Source organism: Athene noctua, chromosome 22 (assembly GCF_965140245.1).
Source record: "Athene noctua chromosome 22, bAthNoc1.hap1.1, whole genome shotgun sequence".
NCBI classification, from domain to species: Eukaryota; Metazoa; Chordata; class Aves; order Strigiformes; family Strigidae; genus Athene; species Athene noctua.
Genome location: NC_134058.1, coordinates 7121631 through 7147893, shown reverse-complemented (window position 1 = coordinate 7147893; position 26263 = coordinate 7121631). Strand labels below are relative to the sequence as shown.

General features: G+C 55.1%; 3 protein-coding genes across 9 annotated transcripts in view; 2 read left to right on the top strand and 1 right to left on the bottom strand.

Annotated features, from left to right (window-relative positions):
* The first annotated feature begins 1285 nt into the window (after positions 1 to 1285).
* On the top strand, positions 1286 to 14441 carry NBL1 (NBL1, DAN family BMP antagonist). The gene is made up of 4 exons (XM_074924596.1): positions 1286 to 1453; positions 11414 to 11608; positions 11819 to 11930; positions 13110 to 14441. Exons 1-4 carry the CDS (start codon positions 1431 to 1433, stop codon positions 13362 to 13364), a joined length of 585 nt encoding a protein of 194 aa, XP_074780697.1. The 5' UTR covers positions 1286 to 1430; the 3' UTR covers positions 13365 to 14441.
* Positions 9655 to 26263, bottom strand: part of TMCO4 (transmembrane and coiled-coil domains 4) — a 56480-nt gene continuing 39871 nt past the window's right edge. The window contains exons 14-18 of one of the 6 annotated variants that reach the window (XR_012635000.1): positions 26063 to 26258; positions 23895 to 24611; positions 23035 to 23186; positions 22677 to 22784; positions 9655 to 9697 (exon numbers count right to left, since the gene is read on the bottom strand). Coding sequence is in view for 2 of the 6 variants with exons in the window: in XM_074924592.1 (XP_074780693.1) it covers positions 24298 to 24611; positions 26063 to 26258 (510 nt within the window). In the remaining 4 variants the exon portion in view is untranslated. Of the gene's footprint in view, positions 9698 to 19495; positions 19566 to 22384; positions 22460 to 22614; positions 22785 to 23034; positions 23187 to 23655; positions 26259 to 26263 lie in introns of those variants that run through there. The other 5 variants (XR_012634999.1, XR_012634998.1, XR_012634997.1 and 2 more) reach the window with 5 other exon arrangements.
* On the top strand, positions 16422 to 22603 carry HTR6 (5-hydroxytryptamine receptor 6). Of its 2 annotated transcripts, XM_074924595.1 has the most exons (4): positions 16422 to 16563; positions 17597 to 19359; positions 20922 to 21080; positions 22184 to 22603. In XM_074924595.1, exons 2-4 carry the CDS (start codon positions 18628 to 18630, stop codon positions 22601 to 22603), a joined length of 1311 nt encoding a protein of 436 aa, XP_074780696.1. In that variant the 5' UTR covers positions 16422 to 16563; positions 17597 to 18627. The 2 variants fall into 2 exon arrangements, with proteins under 2 accessions (XP_074780696.1, XP_074780695.1); XM_074924594.1 differs by lacking the exon at positions 16422 to 16563 and having other exon boundaries at positions 17334 to 19359.

Sequence of the window (26263 nt, the reverse complement as noted above, 5' to 3'; positions counted from 1 at the left end):
CCACGAGGAGCAGGTAGCGATCAGTCAAAAGCCCAAGTTCAGCAGTGAGTGAAACTGTTGGGAGATTAGAATCCAGGCTCCTGATGGGGTGTGTGGTCATGGTGAAAGCCTGCTCCTTTGTCTGGTGTTGGCCCTTTTGGGGCTGAGCAGTTCAGCACAGTTCAGGGCCAGGTAGGCATCTAGCAGGATAAGTGATGTGGAAGCAGGTTTTTGCCATCTGATTTACAAAATCCTATTGTCCTGGAGCTGGAAGGCACCGAGCAGCGGGAAACCCTTCCTTTGCTGGCAGGCTGCAGCCTCCTTCAGCTAAGAGCCAGCCCCACAGCTTGCTCTCCTCGCCTCTCCCAGACCCACTGCCAGAGCAGTACCAACACTCCTCTCAGCACAGCTCTTGCTTTCCTCCCGTCTCCTCTTCCCGCTTCTCTGATCTCGATGCAAATCTTCACACAAGCAGGAGCCAGCAAAGCCCACCCGAGCCTGCAGGTATCTTTTGATTTGGGTGGCGCCGTTGTCCGTGTTTAATGCGGAGGCCTCCCTTAGATTAATTGTGCTTTTACAGAACCAGAGCCCTTCCGGTCTCCAGCAGTCACTGTAAGGGAAAGATAGTGATGAATGGTGCTTCAGGGGGTTGACTGCTAGCTTTTTAACGGGGAGGGGAAAGAGAGAGCGAAAAAGAAGAAAGATGAGATAGGGGAAGGGAAAAGAGAAAAGAAAAAAGACCATCCTCTGTGGTGTTGGGGAACTTTCCCCAAAGCTTCCCTGCGGCTAGGGCTCAACCCCAAGCACTCTCTATCGAGTATGATGTTTAAATAGGAACTGTTTGCGTTCAGTGAGCCAAATCCAGGCGTTGTTTAGGTCACGGCAGGAGCAAACGCTGGCGAAGGTGCCTTCGGCCGCCGCTCTTCTCTGGCAGACGCGGCGTTTCGAGGGCCGCGCGTTGCCCGCGGGCGCTCCCCGGTAGCCGTTAGCACTTGCCGGGGGCTCCATCGCCCAGGACGGGCGGTCTAGGGGTGAGCTCCCCACCCGCTGCCCCCCGTGGGGGATTGGGGCTCGTCCCCACGGCTGCGAGGGGGGTGAGGAAAGGGCGGGGGGGGGCCGCTCCGCTCGGGGCTCCCCGCACCGCCCCAGACACCGGCGGGCGGGCGGGCGGGCGCTGCCGCCGCCGCTCCCCTCCCTCCGTCCCTCCCTCCTCCCTCTCTCCTTTCCCCTCCTCTCGTCCCCGTCCCCCCCCCCCGCCCCGTCCCGTCCCCCCCCGCCAGCCCCGATTGTGCAATCGCGAGCGGCGGGGCCGGCGGCACCGCCCGGAGCCCGGCACCGGGGGGAGGAGGCGGCCGCTCCCGCCCGCCCCGCGCCTCCCCGGGCCGCGGCGCCCAGGATGCGGCAGCCGCCGGGCACGGCGGGGCTGTAACCGCCCGCCCGGAGCCCATGGGATGTGCCCGCCGTCGCCTGGGTGGTGAGTACCCCTTGGCTTTGTGTCTCCCCCCTCCGCCGCCTTACCCCCCCCCCCCCCTCCGGAGCCGACCTGTTTCTTTTTCTCCGCCGCTGATCAGCACCAGATTTTCCGCCTCTTTTCCTCTCCCTTCCCTTCTCCCCCCCCCGGTGATGGATGGCCGGGAGGATGAGAATATTGCCACGGGCAGAAATCAGTTGCAGATGAGGCGGACTTCGGGGGATCTGCTGTGCAAGCGTTGAAGTATTTCCACCGCCGCTTTCGCTCAAATAAAATAAAAGACTAGGATATGGGGAGCCGCACTTTATCGGTTGCACATCTGTGGTACAGAGTCCTCCCCATCTATTGAGCGTTTGGAACAAAAAAGTGCAGAGGAAAGACGGGGAACGTTCAGTATCTCGATTAACTGCAGCGCCGGAGGACGTGTAGGAGTTCGGGTATCATAAAGGAAGGGAATTTTCCTGATGGCAAGGCAGTAAACTTTTGTTACGGGAAAACTTTGCACTGGGGATGAATTTACATCCTTGTATCCTACAAATCGGTTTTGTGCTGACTGGAATATTTCAGAGGCTTGTATCTGTTACATCTCTACCTGTTTCTTGACATAGTGTTTCGTAACACAGTATTTCAGTTTGTCCAAGTATTTGTGGCTGTTCTTAGCTGTTACATGTGTTTTATGCACAGTGAGGGTTTCTCTGTTTCTCTAAGGATGTTCAGGGCACAGAACATGCTTCATCTCATTTTCAGGCTGCACTAAAGTTGATCCGGACAATCCCTTCTTGCCTACTAACGTTTCTCTTACGAGGGCACGCTTAGGAGAAACTTAGGCACTGCTCCACAATCTTAACTTTTACGTATAGGAATAACCCCACCAAACTGAAAATTCAGCCTGTGTGAAGTCTTTGTGGATTTGGGGCACCATAGCTTTGCCATGCAGGTTTTTTATCCCTACTGAAACAAGTGGGAAAGATCCTTAGTGATATGGCAAGGCCCAGGTTTTCCCTTGTATTTTTAGCCTAAGAACTTAATGTCCTCTTGGCAATGTCCAACCAGCCAAAAATCAGCTGTATACAATGGGCACTTTTGCTTTTTAAAGGCAGTCTCCCATCTCGGAAAAGGCAGCTCGCCTCAAATTTGCAAACCGCAGGATGGGAAATGGAATTTGCCTTCAGTATAAAAATCCCAAGTGTTTGCAAACAGCCCTGAGAAGAATCCGGGCTCTTGGCTTGACCTCTCGGCACTGAATTCCAGCTTGGGGAGTTTGCGGTCTTGCAAAAAGGGCGAACGAGCAAAGTCTTCCTGAGTGCCCGGTCGTCTTTCCAGAGAGAGTAAAACAGTCAAGCTGGAGGGAATTTTGGGTGCCCAGGATCTGCAGGATCGGGCCCTGAGCCAAAATGCTTTTAAAGTAGCCTTGAAGACCTGCCCGAATTGGAGTTACTTTGCTCACGGCATGTGTTGGCATTGCCGAGGTCGTGTTAAGCTGGTACAGTTGTGGGAAACCTGCCCAAGAAGCCGAGCAAACTCCCGGGCACTTATCCCTCCCCAGGCTCTGTGCTGTTCCCACTCCGGCGTTAGCAAAACCTCCCCCGGCTCCCGTATCGGAGCTGCTGTGACCGCGGGGCAGGCAGAGCTGGGGACTCGCTCTGTCCTAGGGCCTTGCTCCTGCTCTTTTTTTTTTTTGAAGTCTGCTGGAAAAACCCCCCTCTGCTTAGTCACCCGGGCTCGGAGATCCCCTGCGATAAAGCAAGGACCAGAGTACGGCGGATCCAGCACAGCTCAGGGCAAAGAAACCTCTCAGCTGATCAAATCAGACTCTTAAAAACCTGAGCAGCTGATAAAATCTTTTCAGGGGAGGACCGGAGTGGGAATGAGGGGTGGTCTGTCCCCCGCCTCCTGTTAGCCCTGGCAGGAGCGGCGCTTGCCGTTTGCCCAGACCTTTGTTTCTTGCACAGCGCTGTTTAGGGAGGGAGACAACGGGGCGGTGGGGGCCAGGGCTTTCCTGGGTGTAAATTAGCACTGGTGGTGGGAAGGGAGCAACCCAACACTCAGTTCAACCAGTTGGGCTGGGCTGGGCCGCTACCCCCGTTCCAGCCAAGATTTCAATCCGTTGGAGTTGAGCTTTGGAAATGGCGTCAGGATCGGCCCCTCGCTTTGGCCAATTGCTCACATGTGGCTTAAGCCTCCTTCTTCTCTGATACAGAGCTCAGATGACTTGTCCAGACCCGCAGTCGCTTCACAGTTTGGTTTCTCTGTGGTTACCGGGCCCAATCCTGCAGTTTTAGGAGACAACGTCTAAAAGTCAAGTGTGAGGTCAGCCCCCGGCACGTCTGGTAGTAATTGAAAATACCCAACTGGGCTGCGAGCTGTTACGTTACCTCCGAAAGCCTCTGGCCCTGCAGTGCCACATGTTTTAACACTTCAGTCTTGGAGATACTGCAGTCAGTGCCATGGGTCAGTAACACAGACCTTGGGGTTTATGTCATCAAAAGTGGGAAGGCTGGTGCAGCGTAAAGCAGAGATTAAGAAAGAGGGTGAAACAGCACCTGGGTCAACTGGATTTCTGCTGTTGGAGCCAGGATACGGCCTAAATGGGTGTAAAGGGAGAGGGAAACAGCAGGAAGGATCCTGAACCGTCACTGAAAGATCCACAGCTTCAGCCTCAAACCCCTTTCTCCTTCCCTCTTTCCCCCTCTTGCTCCAGCAGCTGGGAACCTGATCCTGCAAGCGCAACCCCGCTGCGTAGGACAGGCTTGATTTTTTATGCAAGTTTGGTAATGAATGACCGAGCAAGCCGAAAGCCAGCGTGGTGGTTGGCATTTGAGACAACTCCCATCTCTGACTGCAGGATGGCCTTACGCGGCGTGTGTGCTAAATTAAAAAAATAATAATCCTGGTGGCCACTATGTACTAGAACTGGTTTTATCTGGTTCCAGTTATGCTTGTTTTGAGTAAGACGAGTGGTGCCAGATTCTGATCTCATTTGCACCAGTGGAGTCATTTGGAGGAGCCGGTCCCAGTTTACCTCACTCGTAAGTGAAAGCAGAACTGGGCCTGCTGGGAGAAGGGCTCCCCGGGGAAATCGCTGGTGCCTGCGTGCAAATCAAACACGGGGAAAAGTGAACGACTCTTGGGACCCTTGCCAGAGGCGGTGCGGGTTTTACCGCCGGCCCTGGGGAAGTTGTTTTCACCGAAAAAGGAGGGTTCAGCTGCAGAGGGCAACGGCGTGCCTGCGCGGGGCAGAGCGAGCCAGGTGCTCTGGGCGAGTCAGAGTGGTCAGGCTCTCGGAGAGCGATGCCGTGGTGGAGGGCGGGAAGGCAGCCCCGTCCCACGCTGGGTGGGAAGCTGCTGGCGGGGGTTAGGGCCAGCTTGAGAGAGAGCAGCCCAGCTGGAGGGCAGCAGTCACAGCTACGGCACGGGATTTTACAAGGGGCTTGGATCCACTGTCCTGTTTGGCCACGGGTCACCCCCCTGCATGGGCAGAGCTCCGGCCGACACCCTCGGCCCCAGCCCGGGGCTCTGCCGGCTGCTCTCGCCGCAGCGAGCATGTGGGAAACACCAGCTCCAGGGGAAACGCGGGAGGAGGGAGTCGAGCCTCTGTCAGGTCCAGACATGCGAGCGAGGCCTCTGGCTGAAACGCTGCTAACAGCTGTGGTGGAAAGTGCCTATTTCTCATATTATCTGCAAGGCGCTCGCTATGACCTACCGCTGGGGACTGTTCTAGCCAAAGCATGTGGCAGACTAGTCCTTCCCTGCGCAGGGTCTCAGCAGCCTGGACGCTCTCCCTTTCCCCAGTTTGCTGAGGCACCCCAGTCCCTCTGCTCCCCAAAACTACTGGAGTACCAGGCTTGTTTTCCAGGTCCCCCCCGCAGCTGATCCTTGCTCCCAGCCCTCTTGCCCCGCTGCTCTTAGGGGCTGCGGAGCCCCACATTTTGAGCAGGTGCTTGAAGAAGGCAGGGAGTGGAGGGTGGTGTGGGGCCAGGATATCTTCCTGTGCTTTAGATTGATGCATTTTCCTGGCCGTGATTGTTCTTAATGCTGAAGAAATTGAGCAATTGAAATAAATTACCAGAAACTGTTAATACTGCTCTCACACAGGCCATTAGTGTGTCCCTTTTCCAGCAGAGCTCCTTTAGGACCCCATTCTAAGCCTATCTAAGTCCATAGGTAGCTTTCCAATGACTTTTGTAGGTAAAAGGGCTTGGATTTTTTTTGCCATCTGCATAAAATGAGTTTTTCAAGTGCTCAGTGCATGCTCAAGAAGCCAGATTTAAACTCCCAGTGTACCGAAGTCTTTTGAAATTCTGTCCAAAGTGTTGGGACGGGAGAGGGCTTTAAAAATGCTGCATTGCTTTTCTCTGTTTCTGCTTTATTTCTGTGAACCGCTCAACCATGCTTGAGTGGAAATTAATATGTTACGGAAAGGGAAGCTCTAACAACTCCTGCTTTTGAAAGGAGCAGAGACAGCCAGGTCCACAGTGAGAAATGACATGGCTTTTGCTCCATTATCAAAAAGGTTTTAAGACGGATTCTTTTGCATGTGAAGTATCAAATGTCTCCTATGGTAGTTCCTTTTTAAATTTTTTTTGGTAATTTCTTCCCAAATTTTGCAGCTCAGCGAAGCAAGACTGAAGCTCTCAGCTCAGAAGAGACTTGTGTGTTCAGTTTAGCACCCATCTGTCTTGCTGTCCTGAAGAATTACCTCTAGACATTTTCGGTGCATAGTTCTCTTCCCTCTCCCCCGGTGATATTGTCACATCGATCAGAGTAATTTGGGCTGTTGCAGGCACAACAGTAGAGTTCCCAAAAGAGGGTTGTACTTTGTATTTTTTGCAACCAAATTGAAAAATGTAAAGTTTTAGCTAAATGCGAATTGCAGAAAAGGGGAAGTATGGAATAAAATCAGTTAGTTTTGATTTTTTTTTTTTTTCAGACACAGTGACTTTACAGGTTTTTGCAGTTTAAACTTTTCCTGCTCATAATGCTGGCTTATAATATTTTTTGTTCCATGTAAGCAAATTTTATCTGAATTGAGATTCCTAAGAGGCAATTCCCCGTAGTATTCAGAAGTTACTGTACAGACAAAATCCTGTGTCTGAGGAGAGCCATGCCCTGAATCTTTCTGGGACAGATACATGTTTCTTTCCGGTTGCCACCAAATCAGACATTTACTGTGGCTTTCCTTCCTTTTAGGTGCCTAAATAATCGGTCGCCTTTTAGCATTTACAGCTCCCTGAAACAGATCGCTCCTGGCCACCTCCCCGCACCGGAGCCATCCCACCTGAGTCCTAGGAGAGTTTTCTCTTCCCCGAGCAGCTCCTGCCCTGCAGCAGGGTGTCCTTGCACACCTCCCCCAACCCTTGGGTGTCCTTGCATGACTCCCCCACCCCACAGCCGCGTCCCGGCCTGACTCCCACCTGCCCTGCGACGCGGCGTTTCCCCGAGCACCTTCCTGCATCGTGTGGGGCAAGGGCTGCTGGCAGCCGTCCCTCCCCTCCTGCCCCGGGCAGCCTCATCCCTCGAAGGAAGCCAGGAGCTCGCAAGACCTCCCTGTGCTTTTCCACTCTCTCTGCACCCATCAGCTGGCTCAGCGCACGGTGCTCCCCCGTCTCTGCTCTTACGAGCAGGGAAACTGAGGCACGGAGCAGTGTGTGCTCAGCAGCGGGTCTTTGGGGCCTCCTTTTCTCCCAGCAGCGCTGTGCAGCAGCTCTTCTCAGCAAAATGGCACAAATAACTATCTGAACACAAAGGCAGGACCCTGTGATTCCTGTCTAACACCAACTTGGGGTTGCTCGGGGCAGCTTGGCGCGGTGTAGCTTGAGAGCCAGGCGGGTGGGGAGCTGGCTGGGAGGCAGGGGAGGAAGGTGGAGGCCCCAGCTCCAATCCAGACCAGGAGCTGAAACCTTCACCTTGGCCATCTCTGCGGAGATCTCATGCACCTCACACAAGGGCCTGAATCCCTGGTTGAGGCGCTGAGGTGAGGCCATTTCCTGGCTTTGTACCTCATTTTCCTTAGCTGCAGCGTGGAGCTGACACTATTTCTGTGCTGTATTCGCAGGCTTTGAGCCTTGGCTAAGCAATGTTTGTTAAGTTTCGGGGTTTCTTGTCTCTCAGAACCTGGGATGCTGCGTGTGTGGCCGTGAGCACAATATACCTGTGTCTGTGCTTTTATGTGTTTGGCAAAATTGCAAGATCATGGATAAGAAAAATACCTATAAATATATTAAACTACTCATGAAATATTCCCCATGTCCACCTGCAGGCTTGTCTTGTATTATGGTGTAAACTTCCCACTGGAAAAAGAGGGTAAAACTGATTAGATCTTTTTTATTTTCCTCCAGAAGTGTTTGGTTTCCAAATGGCTGAGAACAGCTGTGGGCTGGATGGTGGGAACGGGGCCTCCGAGGTAATTCCCGTGATTGTCCTCCAGCCGATATAACGATGTAGATTTTCCCAGCTGCTTCCAGGCGTTGGCGGGGACCGTCCTGCTTGCGGGACTCCTGAGAGTCCCCGGCACTGCCGGGATGGGAGGAAGGAGCTCTTCTAGGTGACACAAAACATCTGAGCGTGCTACCACCAGCTCTCAAAACCGATGGCTCAGCCACGGGCCAGACTCCTGCCAGGCTCTCCAGGCCTCGCAGGGATGCTGAGCTGGTACAGCTGAGACCCATCAGCCTTGGACATTTTGCCCCTCAGCTCCTTGGGCATGGGGACAGGCTGGAAAAGGGCTCTGGGGCTGCTCACCACAAGGCTGCAGCTGTGCGTGTGCTGAGAAGTTGTTTGTCTCCGGAGTCCGGGATGTGCCAGGCTCAAAGGCTGAGTCATTTGATTTCTGAAATGTGTGCTGAAGGGATGGCGGAGGAAGCTGCCATACGGTTCCCTGCAGAGGGAGAGGGGGGAGACCCTCACGGGCTGATGGGTCTGCCGGAACTGAGCTGAACTTTCTGCTTGAAAAGCTTTGACTAGCAGGAAAAAAAATGTGCCCTGGTGTGGAGAAGAGAAAGAAGCCCCTGTATGCGGGGAAATGCAGGCCAGGGCCGGGGTCAGCGCCGGGGAGCACACACTTGTTCCTTTAGGGGCTGCAACGTGTAATTTAGCTTGTCACGGAGGAATGTGCTCAATGCCTTTATTTAATCGGGAGTTTGCAAACCTGCTCGGGTGCCTTGTCTTCCTTTTTCCCTTCCCTTCCCAGCCGGGGGGAGAAGGAACACGGTGCTTTTGTCTCCGACCCTGTGGCTGCTGTCAGATGAATGGTTTTAGTGGCAGCTCTGTTCGCATGACTGGTTTGAACTATGCCAGTGAACATGCCGTGGTTGCGAGGAGGCTGTTTCCAGCCCCAGCTCCCTCCCAAACTCAGCTGCATCAGATGTTTTCCTAGGCACTGGCATAAACCTTGTTACTTACTAGAAATGTGGCCCTGCGGGTTCCAGGGCATTCTTGGGAGAAGGAGAACAACCGTGTGGATGTGGCCTGTTCAGGACTTGAAGTCAGTGGGGGATAGCAGTGCCCAGCACCCGAGTGCCCTGAAAAATGGGGTGAAGCTGCAATTGCTCCGACTCCACAGAGGCACCTGGTTCCCCGGCTCGCCGACGGCCCCTCTGCAAACCGGAGCAGCGGCCGTGCTGCTAGGGGCCCTGCTTACAAAGACGTCCTTGCTCAGGAAAGGAGAGGGTTTAAGCATATGTTTAAGTGCTTTCCTGAATCCAGGCCAGGTCCTGTGCTTTAGCAGAGCACTACCTCACTCATCTTCCTCTCGGTATCGCAGCGAGACAGATGCTGGGAGATGATCCGTCATCTGGCACTGGGGCGGCTCTGACCAGCGCTGCAGAAACACCTCTGTATCCAACACCTCCCTCCAGGAAAAGAAAAGGTTCCAGGGAAGCAGAGCTGTCAGCGCAGACAGAAATGTTTGCCTCTCTGCTGCCGGGTAGAAGTGCATAGAAAGCTGGAAAAAAACCAGCCACCACCTTTCTTTGGAAAGAAGGAAATTGCTCTCTAATCGGGCATGTGGAAGTGAACTTGTGTATTGACTCCAGAGGAATTTCGGCTGTTCCCCCCGGGGCTGTGATTGCTGTTTGGGTCACATCCCAGCTCTGATCTCGGACTTGCCTTTGGGAGCAGGATTCCTCAGCAAGGAGCTGCTGGCATTTGAGGAATGAGTAATTCTCCTTTCAGAAAACCAAGCAAACCGAGTCTGTGTTTGTGCAGCTTAGCTGTGTGCTCCTTAGCAGAAATTGCAGAGTTCCCCCACTGAAATGGAAAAAAAAAAAAAATTCAGGGAGCAGAAGTAAGCCCTAAGAGGTGTCTTCAGGACAAACGCAGTTAACCACACTGCTCTTATGAATGGCAGTGCAAACTCCGGGGCTAAAACCCTCTGCTTATCTCAAACCAAGTCCTGCAAACCCTGCTTTGTGCAGGTATTCTCAGCGGGGACCCGGGGGATTCACATGAACAAGTGCTGGGAGGATTAGGCAGCCAGGGATGTAAAGGTCTGGCTGTGTTACACCATTACAGTTCCCCTGTCAGCAGGAAATAAGAAAATTTAGCACAAACCCCACTTGATTCCTCCAGAGATCCCAAGGCCAGGGAATGAGGCTGCCCTTTTCTGGCTGCCTTGGGTTGGAGGACGGGGAAGCATCTCTCTCTCATCTCTCTTGATTCAGATCCAGGAGGTTGGGCTCAGTGGAGGGGTAACAGGGCAGAACCCTCTGCCCCATAATGACTTTAAAATATCAGAGCTGGAGCTGCGAGAGGTTCTTAGCAGGCCCATCTCAATCATTTAGATAAACGTGGTGGTCCTCCAGCCGAGGATGTGTTGGTGCCAACTGCGCAGACAGAGTGAGCGACCGGGGACCGCCCGGCTGGGATCCCCAGCGCAGAGCTGCCTCGGACACCGGTGTCTGATAAACAAGGCGGTTTTTTTCCTCTCCTTCCCCAGCAAGTGTTAGAGGGCTGGGCTCAGGAGCCATGGGAATCAACAGGAGTCTTTCCAGTGTGGGCTTTGGATCTTCGTCTGGATAAATAAATAGAAGGAAATAACAAATAACACGGTTCTAACAAATATTTTAGAAAGTATAAATGTCTGCCTTTCACTGTGACTCCATCCAAACCCCACAAAGGAAAAAATTTCCCTATTTCTGTGATGCTTTTCCATCTGCCTTTCCCCAGTGATTGGGAGTGTTAATGCAGGCACCTTGGCTCGGGAACAGAGCTGGCCCGCAAGGAATCCGGCGTGGGATTTCTCTGGGGGTGGTAAGTAACCTCCTCGGCCGACCACCTTTGCGAGCGAGGTTTAGGCTCGCTGTGAAGAGCACCCCCTTTGTCTGCAGACCGAGGTCCTGTTCTCAGAGCAACCGTTCGCTGAATCTGAGCGGCTCTATAAAAATAAACTCCGTACTGGTCTTCTCTGAGGGTTTCTGGATGGAGGTTTCCAGGTCTCCCCGTTTGCTGCTGCCTTGCAGCGACACCTGCCGCGCACTCCCAGGAGGAGAGCGGCTCCCCTTCCCGGGAAAGCCACCCCTCTCCTCTGGGAAGGCTCGCAGCGAGGCCGGCTTTGGCTGTCAAGGTGGGAGAAAAGGAAGTGGAGAAGCCTGCTCCTTCCTCAAATAAAAACATTTCTGCGGTCCGCGACTTCTCCAACCTGGCTCGGCCCGTGGCGGTGACGCTTTTGTTTTGCAAACTTCTCCCGGCTCAGCTTTGGGTGGGAAATGATGAAAATTCCTGTTGCTGCTGGCAGAGAGCTCAGGAGCAGGAATGCAGGTGCCTGCCTGCCTCAGAGCTGCTGCTGAAGAGGGAAGAGGCAGCACAGCCTGTCCCGCTCCCCGTGCCGTGTTCTGGGGGATGAGGGTACCGGCACGCTGCGAGGACGTACCTGTGCTCGTCGCAGCCAACAACTGCCACGGGCTCGGAGAAATGGGTCTGCTTGCCTGTCTCCTCCCCTGCTAACGCTCTGCTCTCTGTCTGCAGTTGTAGGATTTTGGCAGAGCTGGCCATGATGTTATGGTTCGTGGTTGGGGCCCTCTTCCCAGCGCTGCTCCTGGCCGCGCCGCCCCCCATAAACAAGCTCGCCCTCTTCCCGGACAAGAGCGCTTGGTGCGAGGCCAAGAACATCACCCAGATCGTGGGGCACAGCGGCTGCGAGTCCAAGTCCATCCAGAACAGGTACTGATGCAGCCCCAGCGCAGAGCTGGATGCAGCTGATTTCCGTTTGCAGGTGGCACCGGAGTGGCCCTGGGGACTGTCACTCGCAAGGAAGCCAGGCACGATGTCCTGCCTTCAGCCCGTCTCCGCGGAAGGTCAAACCTCCTTCTGCCAGTGTTGGGAAGAGCAGGCACCTCCCCTGAGCCCTCACCCCTGCTGTTGTCTTTGCAGGGCCTGCCTGGGACAGTGTTTCAGCTACAGCGTCCCCAACACCTTCCCTCAGTCCACAGAGTCCCTGGTTCACTGCGACTCCTGCATGCCAGCCCAGTCCATGTGGGAAATCGTGAGTATCCACCTGCTCCACGGTTCTTTCCATGGGGCCTCGCTCAGGGGCTCTCAGCTCTGCTCTGCCACCACTTTAGGGGAAACCCTTCTTCTTTTTGAGGTTCTCCCACTCGTAGTTTCCTTTCAGGGTGTCTCTCAGGTGACGTACCCTGTCTCCAGATGCCTGGGTGGAAGGGGCTGCTGAAAACAACGTGACAGCTGTGATGAGTGATGCGTTTATCGCTTCGTTTGCAGAAGCATCCCCCGTCAGTCCCTGCATTATTCATCCCTGTGCTCATCCCCTGTTCTCTCCACCACTCCCTTTGTCATCTCCTCCCTCTTGGGAGTTTTTGCCTTCTCCACCATCCAGAAGCGCTTCCCACAGCCCATCTGCCCGTCCCCCTCGGACCTCCCGGTTTCATGCCATCGCTGATCCTGGCAGAGCCATAAACCAGGGAGCTGGGTTCAGCTCTGCTTTTGATTTCAACTCACACATTTGGGCAGATGTTTTGGTTCGAACCACCAGAGATGCTCAGCAATGTATCTTGTGGGTGGCCTTTGCGCTTACCACCGATATTTCTGTGCCGGTAGTGCCTGGGAGCAGCGTCCTGCTTGAGTCGGGGCGTTTTCCCCAGGTCTCTGCAGCTTGTGACCTTGCGAGAGGTCTCTTCCCTTGCAGGCTGCCTGCGGAGCTGTGTGCGTGTGGGCAATGAGCCATCGCTTCTGGCTTAAAATCCCCCAAAATCTGCAGGGCACGGGGCAGGCCAGACCCATCCCTGGAGGGGTTTAGGAGTCAGGTTGACATAGCGCTGAGGGATATCACAGATTCACAGGATCATCTGGGTTGGAAAAGCCCTTGAAGCTCCTCCAGTCCAACCATGAACCTCACCCTGACCGTTCCCAACTCCCCCAGATCCCTCAGCGCTGGCTCAGCCCGACTCTTCAACCCCTCCAGGGATCCCGGGGACTCCCCCCTGCCCTGGGCAGCCCATTCCAACGCCCAACAGCCCCTTCTGCACAGAAATCCTTCCTCAGAGCCAGTCTAAGTTCTGGTGGAGTTGGGAAATGTCAAGGTGAGGTCCATGGTTGGACTGGAGGAGCCTCAAGGTCTTTTCCAACCGAGATGATTCTGTGATTCTGTGACTCACTGGCCATCCGGGCCACACTCACTCCCTGTGTCCTCATCCTTTCCACCCAGGTGACACTGGACTGTCCAGGCAATGATGAGATCCCCAGGGTTGACAAGCTGGTGGAGAAGATACTTCACTGTAGCTGCCAGGCTTGCGGGAAGGAGCCGAGCCACGAGGGAGCCCTGTTCAACGTCTACCTGAACGCGGAGGAGAACATGCCGGCCGAAGGTCCCAGCCCCCATCACTATGCCCACCACCAACAGGAGGTGGAAGAACCTCCTGCCTCCAGCCACCACCATCACGAGGAGGAGGCCGACGAGTGACTTGGCCCTTGTGGACTGTCCTGGCAGCCGGCGGCGCGGGCAGGGGGTGTGTGTGAGGGAGAGGGACGGGGTTTGGGGAGGGAGGGGGGTGGTGGAGTCTTTCCTGTCTAATAGCTACCCTCACGCTTTGCTCTCCACGACACCCCGGGGCTGCAGGAACGTTCTGAGGCACAAGCAGGGCTGAGGGGTGGACGTGGGGCTGGAGCTGCGGGGCGAGAGAGGAGGGCTCGGCATTTTCTGATGCAAACCTACTTGCACATAATAATAATAATATATTGAGAGGAGCGGGAACCTGGACGCAGGGGGTTCGGCTGAGAGCTGGGCTCCCCAGGGGCTGTCTGCAGGCTCCTGAACCTCCTGGGGAGCCTTTGCTGAGTCCTTCTGGGTTTTTCTCTTGTAAATGGCTTGTACCTGGGGTGGAGGAAGAGGGGATGGAGCCTCCGCAGTCCCACAAGAGATGCAGGTCTCCCCTGGGGTGCGCGGGACCAGCAGCATCCCTTCGTCCTCCTGCCTGCCCTGCCCGCCTGCCTGCGGACGCGTGGGCTCAGCGGGGGCGCGCTGTTCCTCCTGGCACCCACCGACTCTTAAATTCAACCCCAAACCCCTTGGTTTAGGCAGCTCTGGGGGAGCGTTTTACCCCAGGACGTGCCTCTGGGGCTGCGGGGAACCATGGCAGTGAGAGCCCCGACCTTGGGGTCCCCACGGAGCTCCCCGGACCGTGCCGCGGGCTCTGAGGCTTCACGTTTCGTGGCCCCACAGGGGAAGGCCAAGAGCAGGGGTGGCCTGGGGTGGGAGCCAGCCCCTTCTCCCCTCTCGCTGCTGCACTTTAACGGTGGTGGAGGGAGCAGGGGGGCGAGTGCCGGGATGCCGATGTACCTTTGCTGGGGACTGCTGACGCAGGGCTGGGGAGGCTCGGGGTGGGGGCACGGCCCCGGGCCCCTCCTGCTGCCCCTTTCTCTCTGTTGTATAAAGCTGATTTCTTTGGCGCTGTCCTGACAAGAGCTTCCAGAGCTTGTAATCGATGCCTCCCCCTCCTTTTTTACAAGGGTGGTTTTATTTTGGTTTGTTTTTTTGGTGTTTTTTTTTTTTTTTTTTTTTCTTAAATAAATTAGTTCTGACTTCCATTTCTCAGTGATCTGATGCCTGGCTGGTTTTTGGCAGTGGGCTCCTCAGTGCTGACTGGGGGGGAGAGGCCATTTCCAGCAGGACGCGAAAGGAGGGTTCATGGTACAGGAGAGCCACGGGTCCCTTCAGCTTTCTGCTGCGTTCAGATTGGGAGGAGGAGGAGGAGGAGGAGGGAGAGCTGCTAAAAGAAAAACCGACCCCAGATCCTCAGCATCTGGGCTGCAGGTGCTCACAGGGAGCCTGCGCGTCAGGCACGGCTCTCCTCCAGAGAGTCGCTGCAGCCTGGAGGTTTAAGGGCTGTCGGGTCCCACTTGTGTGGGAAGTGCGTGGGGTCTCTGCGGGATCCCGCAACCTTTATCGGCTCTGTTGCCACTAGGTGACACTCTTGATCCAGCGTGTTTCGCGGCAGCCAGATGTTGGTGGCCTCCAGGAGCGGCCTCTGGACTGGAGGAAGGCAAACTTGGACACGGACGTGGACATCCCTTCGTGGGTGAGGAGGGGACCCAAGCGCCTCCACTGGGTTATTTCCAAGGGTGTTTGGATCAAGCACGACCTTGCAAACCTCCAGTCCCGCTGCTGCGTGGCTGTGCCCTCGGAAACGATCAGCTGGTGCTCCCTGGACTGAGCCTAACCCCAGGGAAGGTCCCGTCTGCTGCTGGAGGGGCAGGAGGCTGCCACAGCGAAGGGACGGGCTGAAAAGGAAGCGCCCTGGCAGGGGTAGAGGTGTCCTGCGCATTAAGATAATTTTTTTAGGCTGTGAAGTGTGTCCTGCTAAGAATGGGAGCTTTACTGGAGAGCCAGGAGGCAGGAAAAGGTGGAGAAACCCAGGCTGTCACTGGCCACCATCACGTGGCCCTTTTATTGGTGTACAGAGAAAACAGGAGCTGGATTTAGCAGGGGGACTGTTCCTATAAAGTCCAGGAGCTGCAGTTCAGGGTTTGGAGCAGGATGTCTCTGCTCATTGGGACGTAAGCGGAGTTTCAGTGGAGGCAGGCAAGGGAGGGCTGTTCTGCAGCTGAAAACACGGAGCTTGCAAGGTAGCTAGCCAGGCTCTGCCCTGAAGAGCCGTCCCGCTTAAAGAATGGAATGAGATCCTGAGCCTAGATTGCACAACTGCCCGGATGTCCTCACCGAGGTCTCTCAGCCTTCCAGTTTTACTCACCCCAGCTCACCAGCCTGTTCTCTGCCATGGTGACGTTTGGGTGGCTGTTGACAACCTGGTTTTGCTTTCCCTGCTAGTGGTACTGGCGAGCAGAGCTGGTGGAAACCATGATCCCCTGCAGATGTGTCCAGAAACGCAGCACAGGGGAGAGAGCACAGAGGCCAGCAGAGCCACCGGAGCAGAGAAGCTTTTGCAGGGGCAACGGTAGGATCTGGACCTCATTTTAAGTCAGGTTTTTTTTTAAAACACATTTTGCTTTGATTAATTCAGATTCACTTCCCCAGCAAACACATCCAAACCAGGCGTGCAAAACCTCCCACGTACCTCGTTGTGGAGGACACGCTCCCGATCCAACCTCCTTCTCTGAAGCAAAAACTCTGGAGATAAATGTTATCTGGAGATAAACTCTCTGGAGATAAATGCTCCTAAGGTTGGGGTGCAGCAGGGCTGAGGAGGACGCACGGCGTTACGCTGAGCCGTGACTTCCTCGGAGAGCACCAGCGTGGGCCCAGCTGGGATAAATCTGTGCTGCTGCATTGATCTACCCGAGCTGGGGAGGCTGCCGCAGTGTGGGCTTGGGGTGGGTTTTCTTGCTTGTTCCCAGCACAGATGGGACGAGGAAATGAGGGTTTCCTGGTACAAGCGCTTTTCTAAAGAAACCTCCTGCTGCGATCAGAGCCTCGCGTGTGTGTGCTCTGCCCTGGGCCGCCTGCCAGGCCAGTGACGCAGAGGTGGCCGGGGAGGTTTGGCTGGGAGCATCCGAGGAGAGGGTCCTGGGGCAGCAGAGGGAGGGCAGGCGCCGTGCACAAGCTCCCCGGACAGCTCGTCCGGGCACCAGTGACAGCAGCTCTTTCCCAGTGAACACCAGTGGGGGGGCAACGGGGTGTGTACGGGCTGTGTCCGCACGCAGAGGTGAGTGAGCCCCGTTTGCATCTCCTTGCTCAGAGACCTGAATTGCCCCTTCAGCCACCGAGAAAAGCACAACAAAGTTGTTGAAAAGGTGATTAGAAAAGCAGATCTTGGTAAAAAGACAAATTCCTGTCCCGGGGAGGGTGGCTGGGCAGCGCAGGCGGCACCGGGGCTGCAGTGGGATGGGGCCGGTGGGGTGTGAGGCCAGCACAACTGGAGCTCACATCTGCAGCAGCATCTTCCTGGGGGAAGTGTGTTCATGAAAGCCTCGGCAGCGGCGCAGGGAGGAGAGGGCAGCAGCTGGCAGGGTCTGGGACCGCAGGGGTAGGTGCGGCGGCACAACGGAGACACGCGCACAGCTCTGGTTTGTGCTGGGGTCAGAGCTCTCGGCTCCCCCCAGCAGAAATTGCAGCCATTTTTTTGAAGAAAAAAACCCTTTCTGCAGCTGGGTAGTTAAAAATATATCAGTCTCTGCCCAGCACCCTGGGGTGTCAGCCCTGAGGTGTGGAGGTGGGAGCATGGGATGGCATGGGATGCCTAAAGACTCAGGAGTGTCTCCTGAACTAGAAGGGATGAAGAAGCCAGCAGGGCTTCTCTGACATGTTGCTTCCCACTTGCCAATAGGCAAGTTGCCATGGGTCCGTCCAGGGTTGCCAGCCCAAATAACCCCGGAGCGGGAGCAAATAACCCCCCTGGCTTCTGCTCACACCCTCCATCCCCGGCTGCTGGAAAACCACCCAGCAAGTCCTTTGGCTTCTTTCTGAGCAGGCATCTGTGGGCTGTTGCATGCAGGTTTTGTTGGGGTTTTTTATTGGGCTTTGCAAAATCTCCCTTTTGATGGAGTGCTGGGGGGGCTGGAGCCCGGCGCTCGGAGCAGCCGCGGCCCCGCGGGGTCCCCGCCGTGGGGCTGCAGAGCCCGGTGCTGGCTGTCTCTTTAAGACAGAAAAGGGAACTCTCTGGCTGCCACTTTGTGGAGTTTCGACCAGATCTCTGTTTTCATTAGCATTTCATTTCATCTCCTCCTCTTCCCCCCCAGCCCCACCTCCTCCGAATCAGCATTTCTGCATCCTTTTCTGTGCATCACAGAGCAGCAGGTAAAAGTCTGGCTGGCACCTGCACACACACACACACACACACACACTCCTACACTCGCACCCCTACACGCTCAACGCCCCTCTGCCGGGGAGGGGAGAGACACCTTCCCACACTCCTGCGTGTTGCATCTTCCTCCTCCTCACGGGCGAGCTTGGCTGGGAGCATCCCCGCGCTCGCCTCAGGGCTGCTCTGCCTCTCCTCGCTGTCTCTGGCTGCAGGAGCAGCAGCGCTCAGGCACGGAGCTGTGCTCAGCGGGGCCCCGCTGCCCGGGGGACGAGCGCTGCAGGTAGCCAAGCCCAGCGGGGGGGCAGAGAGCCAAGCACTGGGGGTTCAGTGCATCCCCAGCAGCTGAAACGTCCCAGCACCTGGAGTATCCTGGGTGCAGAGCACCCCTGGCATACTGGAGCATCCTGGGATCCAGAGCATCTCCAGCATCTGAAGTATCTTGGGGTCCAGAGCATCCAGAGCATCCTGGGGTCCAGATTATTCCCTGGTCCAGAGCATCAGAGCATCCAGAGCACCCCCAGCATCTCGAGCATCCCGGCCGCCTGGAGCATCCCTGGCATCGTGAGCATCAAGCCCACCAGAGCATCCCGCCGCCCGGAGCAGCCCCGGCGTCGTGGGCATCCCGTCATCCAGAGCATCCCAAGCCTCCCTGGTTGCCCAGCGCATCCCCAGCATCCAGGGACATCCCACCGCCGGGGAAAATGCAGAGACAGGAGATGCCTGGCTGTGAGTAACGGGGAGGGGAACCTTGCTACTGCTGATCGGCTCCTGGGAATGTCACTCTGCCCTGACTGCCAGCGACGAGAGGTGGGGGATAGAGAGGTTGAGGAGGAGAGGAGAAAGGAGGATGGACAGTGAGATGGTTCTTCTTGCCCTGGAGCTGGCTCTGGCGATGATCACCTAGTGCAGGTCACGGCCGGAGAAGGTCCCCCCAGCTCCAGAGCCAGCCCCGCCGCCCGGCTCCTCATGGAGGGTGATTTGGGGGCCCCCAACGCCAGCGTGCTGGGGGAGCGCTCGCTGCTGGTGGGGAGCAGCTGGGTGGCCGCTTTCCTCTGCTTCATCATCCTGCTGACCACGGCGGGGAACTTCCTCCTCATCCTCCTCATCGTCACCCAGCGCTCTCTCCGCAACACCTCCAACTACTTCCTGGTGTCCCTCTTCATGTCTGACCTGATGGTGGGGCTGGTGGTCATGCCCCCGGCCATGCTCAACCAGCTCTACGGCCGCTGGGTGCTGCGGGGTGACTTCTGCTCCCTCTGGTACTCCTTCGATGTCATGTGCTGCAGCGCCTCCATCCTCAACCTCTGCGTCATCAGCTTGGACCGCTACCTGCTCATCATCTCCCCCCTCAAGTACAAGCTGCGGATGACCTCCTGCAGAGCCCTCTGGCTCATCCTGGCCACCTGGACCTTGGCCGCGCTGGCCTCCTTCCTACCCATCAAGATGGGTTGGCACGAGCTGGAGTTTGAGGTCCGGTCCCCAAACGTCACCTCCCGGGGGGACGAGGACCAGTGCCGGCTGCTGGTCAGCTTGCCCTATGCCTTGGTGGCCTCCTGCCTGACTTTCTTCCTCCCGTCCACTGCCATCTCCTTCACCTACTGCCGCATCCTCCTGGCAGCCCGCAAGCAAGCGGTGCAGGTGGCTTCCCTCGCCTCCAACGTGGCCACCACCACCACCACCGACGAGACCACGCCGCAGGTAAGGTGGCCACAGGGACGTCGCTCCCTGAAGACACCCCTGGTTTGGGTGCCTGGGGTGTTTCTGCCTTGTGGATGGCCCCGGGGCCGGAGCTGGCAAAGGGCTTTGGCAACCAGGCTGCAGGGGGGGAGATTCTGGGCAATTGCACCTCCCTGGTGTCCTCTGAGGTGCCCCGTGTCTTGTCCCAGCCATGGGGTGATTTTCAGCTGCTCAGCAGCACAGAAACAGCAGGAGAAGAAGCAGAGAAATAAATTAAGATACAGGCGAAAACGCTCAGCAGCACAAAATAAATGCAGTTTCGCCCCCCCTTCCCCCTTGGCTAGCGTCATCCTGGAGGGTTTTAATCTTATCTGACTTTCCACTCATAAATCTTGGCCATGGTGGGTGCGAGACATATGAAGGAGAAGGAGTTTAAATAATAGCAAATACCAAATTCTGGAGAGCACCTTATTTTGCAAAGCCTGCTTCTATTTTTGTTACCTGGTCTATAATGGGAACTGCAAAATACCTCCTTACGCGGCTGCTGGTGTGTGTGGTTTTTATAACCAGAACGTGGCTGCACTTGTTTGTATTTCTCCAGGAGAAGGTAATTGCCACTAAATCTAACAGCTTTAATTCCCTGTAATAGGCTTTATTGACCTCATATCCTACAGGGAAAAGACAAACTTAATTGCCTTTAAATACCTTGATTTAGTTTGTTGTTCTCTCTCTTTTAAGAAAGGAGCCAGGACTCCCTGACCCGGCCAGCTCTCCAGCACGTGATGAGATGTACCAGACTTTCAAAAGGAAAATGAGAATTAAAGAATAAACAGATGATATCATAAAATGTTTATTTTCTCCCCAGATGCCAGGTTTTTGGGCTCGACAAACACAACCCGGTGCAGCTCTGCTGTGGAAAACCAGCATCTGCCCCCCCCGTATCTGAGCAGAGACAAGTGTCCCCACAGATTCCTGGGTGCCTGGAATGAGCTGAGCTGCAAACAAGGTGTCAGCCTGGAAACCCTCCAGTTTCATCTTTTTAACTGGATTTTTGTTCTCTTTTTGGGCAGGAAGCTGAGTGACACCGGGGCCTCCTTTAATTATGGCGGAGGGCTGAGATAATAATTTACTTTTAGACTGCAAGAGTGGATAGAGGACTGCGTTAGTTATGGTGTTTGTAGGCTGAAATGTTTCACGTCCTGCTTTTAAAAATATTAGTTTGCTGCTCTAATCAGCAGCTAGAGCTGCCTCTTTAGGGCATGTTTTATTCTCACCAAAACATTGACTGAGTTGTATTTTTCTATAAAAGAATCATCTTAATGATAAAGCCCCTATGTTACAGTAAAAAAAAGAAATCCTTTCAATGTTGAGGGTTTCTATTGCTTCCTCTTCCTGATTTATGGTTCAGGCACTGCGGTGTGTGCCATCCTCCTGCCCCTTGCGAGAAGGGAAATGACAGTGGGGGGTTTTTTGCAGGATTTGCAGCACCAAGCGCCACTTTTCCTGGGCGGGAGGCTGGTGCCAGTGCTGGCAGCTCCAGGCCGGGGACAGTCACTCGCTGACCACCCTGTCTCCCGCTGCAGGTTCCCCGCCCCCCGAGCCAGCCCGTGGCCAGCAGCGAGAGCAGGAGGTTTGCCAACAAGCACAGCAAGAAGGCGCTGAAAGCCAGCCTGACGTTGGGAATCCTCCTGGGCATGTTCTTCGTGGCTTGGCTTCCCTTCTTCGTCACCAACGTGGCGCAGGTAAGCGCGTTCGGGGTTTTTATGTCAGGTTTTCAAAAGGTTTTTACTCTGAATGCAGTTGGGTTCAATCTGAGGCACCTGCAGGCATTGCTGGAAAGCCTCTGGGACCAAAGATGCAATTTCCACAGGGAGCAACAGCAAGGAAAAAACCCTTCAAAAGGGTTTTGAAAGGTTCCTTTCAAAGGGAGATGTTGGCATGGCTGGGAAACTGCTCTGGATTGGGGCTGAGGTGGAGATGCTGCCGATCACAGAACCACAGAATCATTCTGGTTGGAAAAGCCCCTTGGGATCATTGAGTCCAACCCTCAGCCTGACTCGACAAAGTTCTCCCCTACCCCACATCCCCCACAGCTCATCCCAACGGCCCTTAAACCCACCCAGGGATGGGGACTCCCCCCCTCCCTGGGAAGCCTATTCCACACTGACCACTCTTTCTATGAAACATTTTTTCCTCATGTCCAGTCTGACCCTCCCCTGTCACAGTTTCAAGCCGTTCCCTCTTGTTCTGTCACTAATTCCCTGTGGGTAGAGCCCAGCCCCAGCCTCTCTGCAATGTCCTGTCAGGAGCTGCAGAGAGGGATGAGGGCTCCCCTCAGCCTCCTCCTCCTCACACTGAACACTCCCAGCTCCTTCCCTGGCTCCTCACAGGATTGATTCTCCAGCCCTTCCCCAGCCTCGTTGCCCTCCTCTGCCCTCGCTCCAGCACCTCGAGATCTCTCTCATATTGAAGTGCCCAAACCTGGACACAACCCTCCAGGTGTGGCCTCACCAGTGCAGAGCACAGGGGGACTGTCACCTCCCTGCTCCTGCTGGTCACACTATTGCTGATACAAGCCAGGATGCCATTGGCTTTCTTGGCCACGGGCACACTGCTGGCTCATGTTCAGCTGCTTGTCAATGAGACCCCCCTGATCCTTCTCCTCCAGACAGCTCCAGCCACCCCTCCCTGAGCCTGTAGCCATGCAGGGGGTGGTTGTGGCCCAAGGGCAGGACCTGGCACTTGCCCTTGTTGAAGCTCATCCCGTTGACGTTGCCCACCGATCCAATCTATCCAGCTCTCTCTGTAGAACAGAGATCTAATCCTTGTGGTGTGTGTCCCCCAGGCAGTCTGCAGCTGCGTCCCAGCCGGCTTCTTTGATGTGCTGACCTGGCTCGGGTACTGCAACAGCACCATGAACCCCATCATCTACCCGCTCTTCATGAGGGACTTCAAGAGGGCCATGGGCAAATACCTGCCCTGCTGCCGGCACTCAGGGGAGCCCCGTCCCAGCGCAATCTCCCTCTCCATGAGGAACTCCAACAGCGGACCCCGCGCCGCCACCTCCCTCAAGAACGTCCTCACCTTGCAGGCCGAGACCGACTCGGTGGACTCCGGGGTGCTGGGGAATGAACAGAGCCTGCTGCCGGCCGCCGAGGGCTCCCCGCCTCCCCCGGCCCCCCGCGCACGCTTCGTCAACCTTTTCGAGGCGGAGCCCCCGGACACGGAGCGGCAGCCCAGGCAGCTCGGCACCCCCGTGGCCTGAGCAAGGGGGTCCTGATGGGGGGTTACGGACCTCGGTGTGCTGGGAAAGATCCCCCAGCCCGACACAAACTCACCAAGGAGCTGATTTGCCACAAGACGTCTCTCTGGCTGCGTATTGCTGCTTGATACCATCTTCAAACACAATGGCACCTCCTCAGAGAAGACGTCGTCATCGAGCACTTCTGCGGGTAGGTTTAAACAGCATAAAGCCACGTTTTACTGCTGAATTAACCTGCCTTGTTTCTCTCTCTCCATCCCTCCTTTGCTCACTGTCACCAATCCCTCACCCTTCTCCGAGAGCTGCTTCTCATGGCCTTTTCATCTTTGGTTAGTCTGAACCTTGGGCTCCAGGCCCTTCCACCAGCCTACGTCTCCCTAAACTTAAACCAAGGCTTGGTTTTCAGCTTCCCCTCGCACAGCTCAGCATCTCACCTCTCTCTCTCTGAGTACACCAAAAGGACTGGTGGAAACCACATCCCGTGACTCATGGACGAGAGGTTTGGGGTTGCTTCAGTCCACAGAACATCACGTCTTCTTGGACTTTCATTTCCTCACCCGATTTGGAATGTATCTGTCTCAGTTTCCTGCAAAAGCAGTGAGTTGCAACACAGTGAAACCATCGTGCTTAATCATGAACAGCCTGCACTACAGGGGATTAAATTTGGTGCAAAATGTTCAACATCGTTTTTTGGATATTCAGCAAGGGTGTGGGTGTTCGACTGGTTTGTGGCTCCATGGGTATCCTGACAGTAGTAACGAGATAAGCTTCCTTTTCAATTTCATCCTACAGCTTCCTATTTTTGGCATATGACCATCATACTTTGCTCTGACAATCCCTCAAGTTTTACAGGATGCAATTAGAAAATCTATTTCCTCCCCTTCAAGTAAGAATCTAAATAAATATAGTCTTCTAAATGACAATGCCAGCCCCCCCCCCCCCCAGCCTCCTCACAGCCATAAGCAGGGAGAACAGTGAGTGATATGTTAAGTGGGCACTTAAAAAAAACAAAACAAAACCAAATGCTTTTAGTAAATCCTTCCTCAAGTGCCTTTGGGAGGCAGGGAGGGGTTGGTAGCCAGCTGCTGTGCCCTCCCTGGACTCGTACCCTCCGAGCCTTGCTGCCTCCTTCCCAGCACACCCTCCAGAGTTTGACTGTGCTCCTGAAGCTCACGGTCACACAACGCAGCCCTGGGACATGGTGGCAGCAGACGCCACGCAAGTCCCATTGGTTTTCTTTCCACATTGCCCACGAATGTTGCAGAACTGAACAACAAGTGTTTTTATGACTAACCTGACATTGCATTGCTACGAATCCCCTTGCAGCCCACGGCTGGCCTGGTGATAAAGGACCGTGACAAACCGGGGACAGAGCACACGCTCCAACATCGTTCAATACGTTTTGGCCATGTAACTGTGGACAGACAGCTTGGGTTTGGTATCAAGCATGAAGATAAATAATGTACATCTTCCCACAAATAGCTTTATATAAAAAACATGCTTTGACTACAACTCCAGTTAAAAAGGAGTACCAAAACACACGGTGAAGTCCAAACGCTGCATTAGGTGACCAAATCAGCAGACATGGGTTCAGGAGATGGACAGAGACAGCTTCTTCAAGCCAAATGTTCAAAAGCAATAATATGTTACTCTCATAGAGCCAGTTCTTTGGAATCAGGTGGTTGTTTGCTTGTGGACTAATCCTCTGACATGGTGGAGAAATCGTAGCCCTTTACTGCAACCAATGGCATCGATGCTGAGCAGGGAAAGCATTCCATCGCTGCAGGAGCCCGTGGCCTGTCCCAGAAACATCTCCCGTGGCTCTGTGGTGAGGCGCCGATCTGCTCAGAGCTGAGCAGGGCCGAGCCCCTGCGGCGGTAGGAACTGGGGAGGGGAAAAGCCTGGCCCCATCCCAAAGCTGCACTGCACTGCCAGGTCACACTGCCGCCCCCAGAAACAGCCGCCGCCTTGACTTTGTGAGAAATAATCTGCAGGGCAGGTCTGCAGAGAGCTGGGGAAGGAAAGGAGAGGTGGTTATTGAGCTGTTGGACCAGGGAGGGAGGAGGAGGACTCCCTGTGAACCGAAATTGGGAGCTGCAAGTGCACTGTTTCCCCGCGTGTGATTCAAAGAGACCTTCAGATCGGGATGTGGGAGGTATTTATACCATCCGGCACGTGTTCTAAAACAGAAGAACACAGAGGTGTTCTCAGAAGGAGGTTTATCCTCCTGCCATGTTCCTGCCAGATGAGTGTTCTTGGGCTTAGCAGCAAAACAGGCCAGAAAAGGACCTTTTATGGAAGATGTGGATCAGTCCCATAGGGTTTTGGAAGCCTCTGCGTGGCAGGGGATGTAAAGCAGGGTCCCTCCCTCCGGTCTGACACTGGGGAGAAGAGACTGGATGCCAATTCGCTTTTATGGAAGAAGGTAGAAATCAAACAGACTCGTGTTTATCCTATGCCAAGTATTGGTTTTACTCTAAGCCAATTAAAAATATGTCTAGAGGGGGCTTTTAAGGCTGGAGATGTGTGTGGGACACAAACCGAAAGCCTCTGTGGGTTGCTGGCTTGCAAAGCCTGGGAGGAAGTTTCACAAAGTAATAAATCATAAAAAGCCCACTCTGTTTCTTCTGCTGTCTTTCACCTAGGGACTCAAAGCATGTTTCTAACAGTAATGAGGCCGCGAACACTCATCGTCCTCAGCTTGCAGATAGGAAAACAGTCCTGGTGACTGGGAAGTGCCCAAGCCCTGGCAGCAAACCTGCAGCAGCCTGGGGGGAGAAGGCAGGTAGCCCCAGCCTCTCGCCTGCCCCGTTAGCAGAGCCCAAGCGCAGACACTGAGACGGATGTAGCTGGGCAGCCGGAGCCTGCAACACACCTGAAAATCACAAACCAAATCCACCATTAAGTGGAAAAATGTTTTTAATTTCCTAGTGACGAGCCCCTCTCCACGATATGCTTAAAAATACCCACAGAGCCACCTGCTTTCCCAAGAGTTATATAGCAGAGACACAGTCCCTAATGGTGACAGCTGCTTCCCTCAAGAATAAACCCAGTTTGTGCGAGGAGGGAAGTGCCGCCGCTTCCTGAGGAGCAGTGCTGAATCAGGCAGGAATCAGCCCTTTCTCCTCCGTGGGAGATGCCGTGGGCGGCTGCTCCGAACACTTTGATCCAGCGACACGCCGGTGTCCCACTCCAGGTTCTCAGGAGGGTGTGAAAACTGCAGCTACAGCTCTGCCGACGCTCCGTTGGGAATCCCAGCGCAACGGACGGTGCTTTGAAAGCGGCGTTAGTGCTGGCTGAGCATCCCTGCCCATCGCAGAGAGCTCTAATTTGCTCCTTCGTCCGCTGCCTGCTCCTTGCTGTCCCTGCTGTTTGAACCCTCCAGGCAGGGCGGCGAGGTTTCTCCCGAGAGCCAGCCGGGGGAATCACGGCACTGAGCAGGGCCGGCTGGGAGAGCCTCACCCTCAGCCACAGCCTCCTCTCGCACGGTGTTTTCCTCCTCCTGAGTCTCGCTGCCTGCTGCCCGCTGTGATTTCTTGGCTGGAGGGGAGAAAAGACTGCTGGTGCCCCTCTCTTCCAGCTGACATTCCTTGGTTTTAATGCCCACAGCTTTTAGGATCGTCTCCATTTGCTTCATGTAGTCCAAGTGGCCGTTTACCTGCA

Excerpts from the sequence above, each read along its gene's own strand:
- HTR6 (XM_074924595.1), top strand. The coding sequence starts at position 18,628 with ATGGAGGGTGATTTGGGGGCCCCCAACGCCAGCGTGCTGGGGGAGCGC. Across the intron at positions 19,360-20,921 it reads CCGACGAGACCACGCCGCAG|GTTCCCCGCCCCCCGAGCCA; the intron begins GTAAGGTGGCCA and ends CTCCCGCTGCAG. Across the intron at positions 21,081-22,183 it reads TCGTCACCAACGTGGCGCAG|GCAGTCTGCAGCTGCGTCCC; the intron begins GTAAGCGCGTTC and ends TGTGTCCCCCAG.
- NBL1 (XM_074924596.1), top strand. The coding sequence starts at position 1,431 with ATGTGCCCGCCGTCGCCTGGGTG. Across the intron at positions 11,609-11,818 it reads TCCAAGTCCATCCAGAACAG|GGCCTGCCTGGGACAGTGTT; the intron begins GTACTGATGCAG and ends TTGTCTTTGCAG. Across the intron at positions 11,931-13,109 it reads CCCAGTCCATGTGGGAAATC|GTGACACTGGACTGTCCAGG; the intron begins GTGAGTATCCAC and ends CTTTCCACCCAG.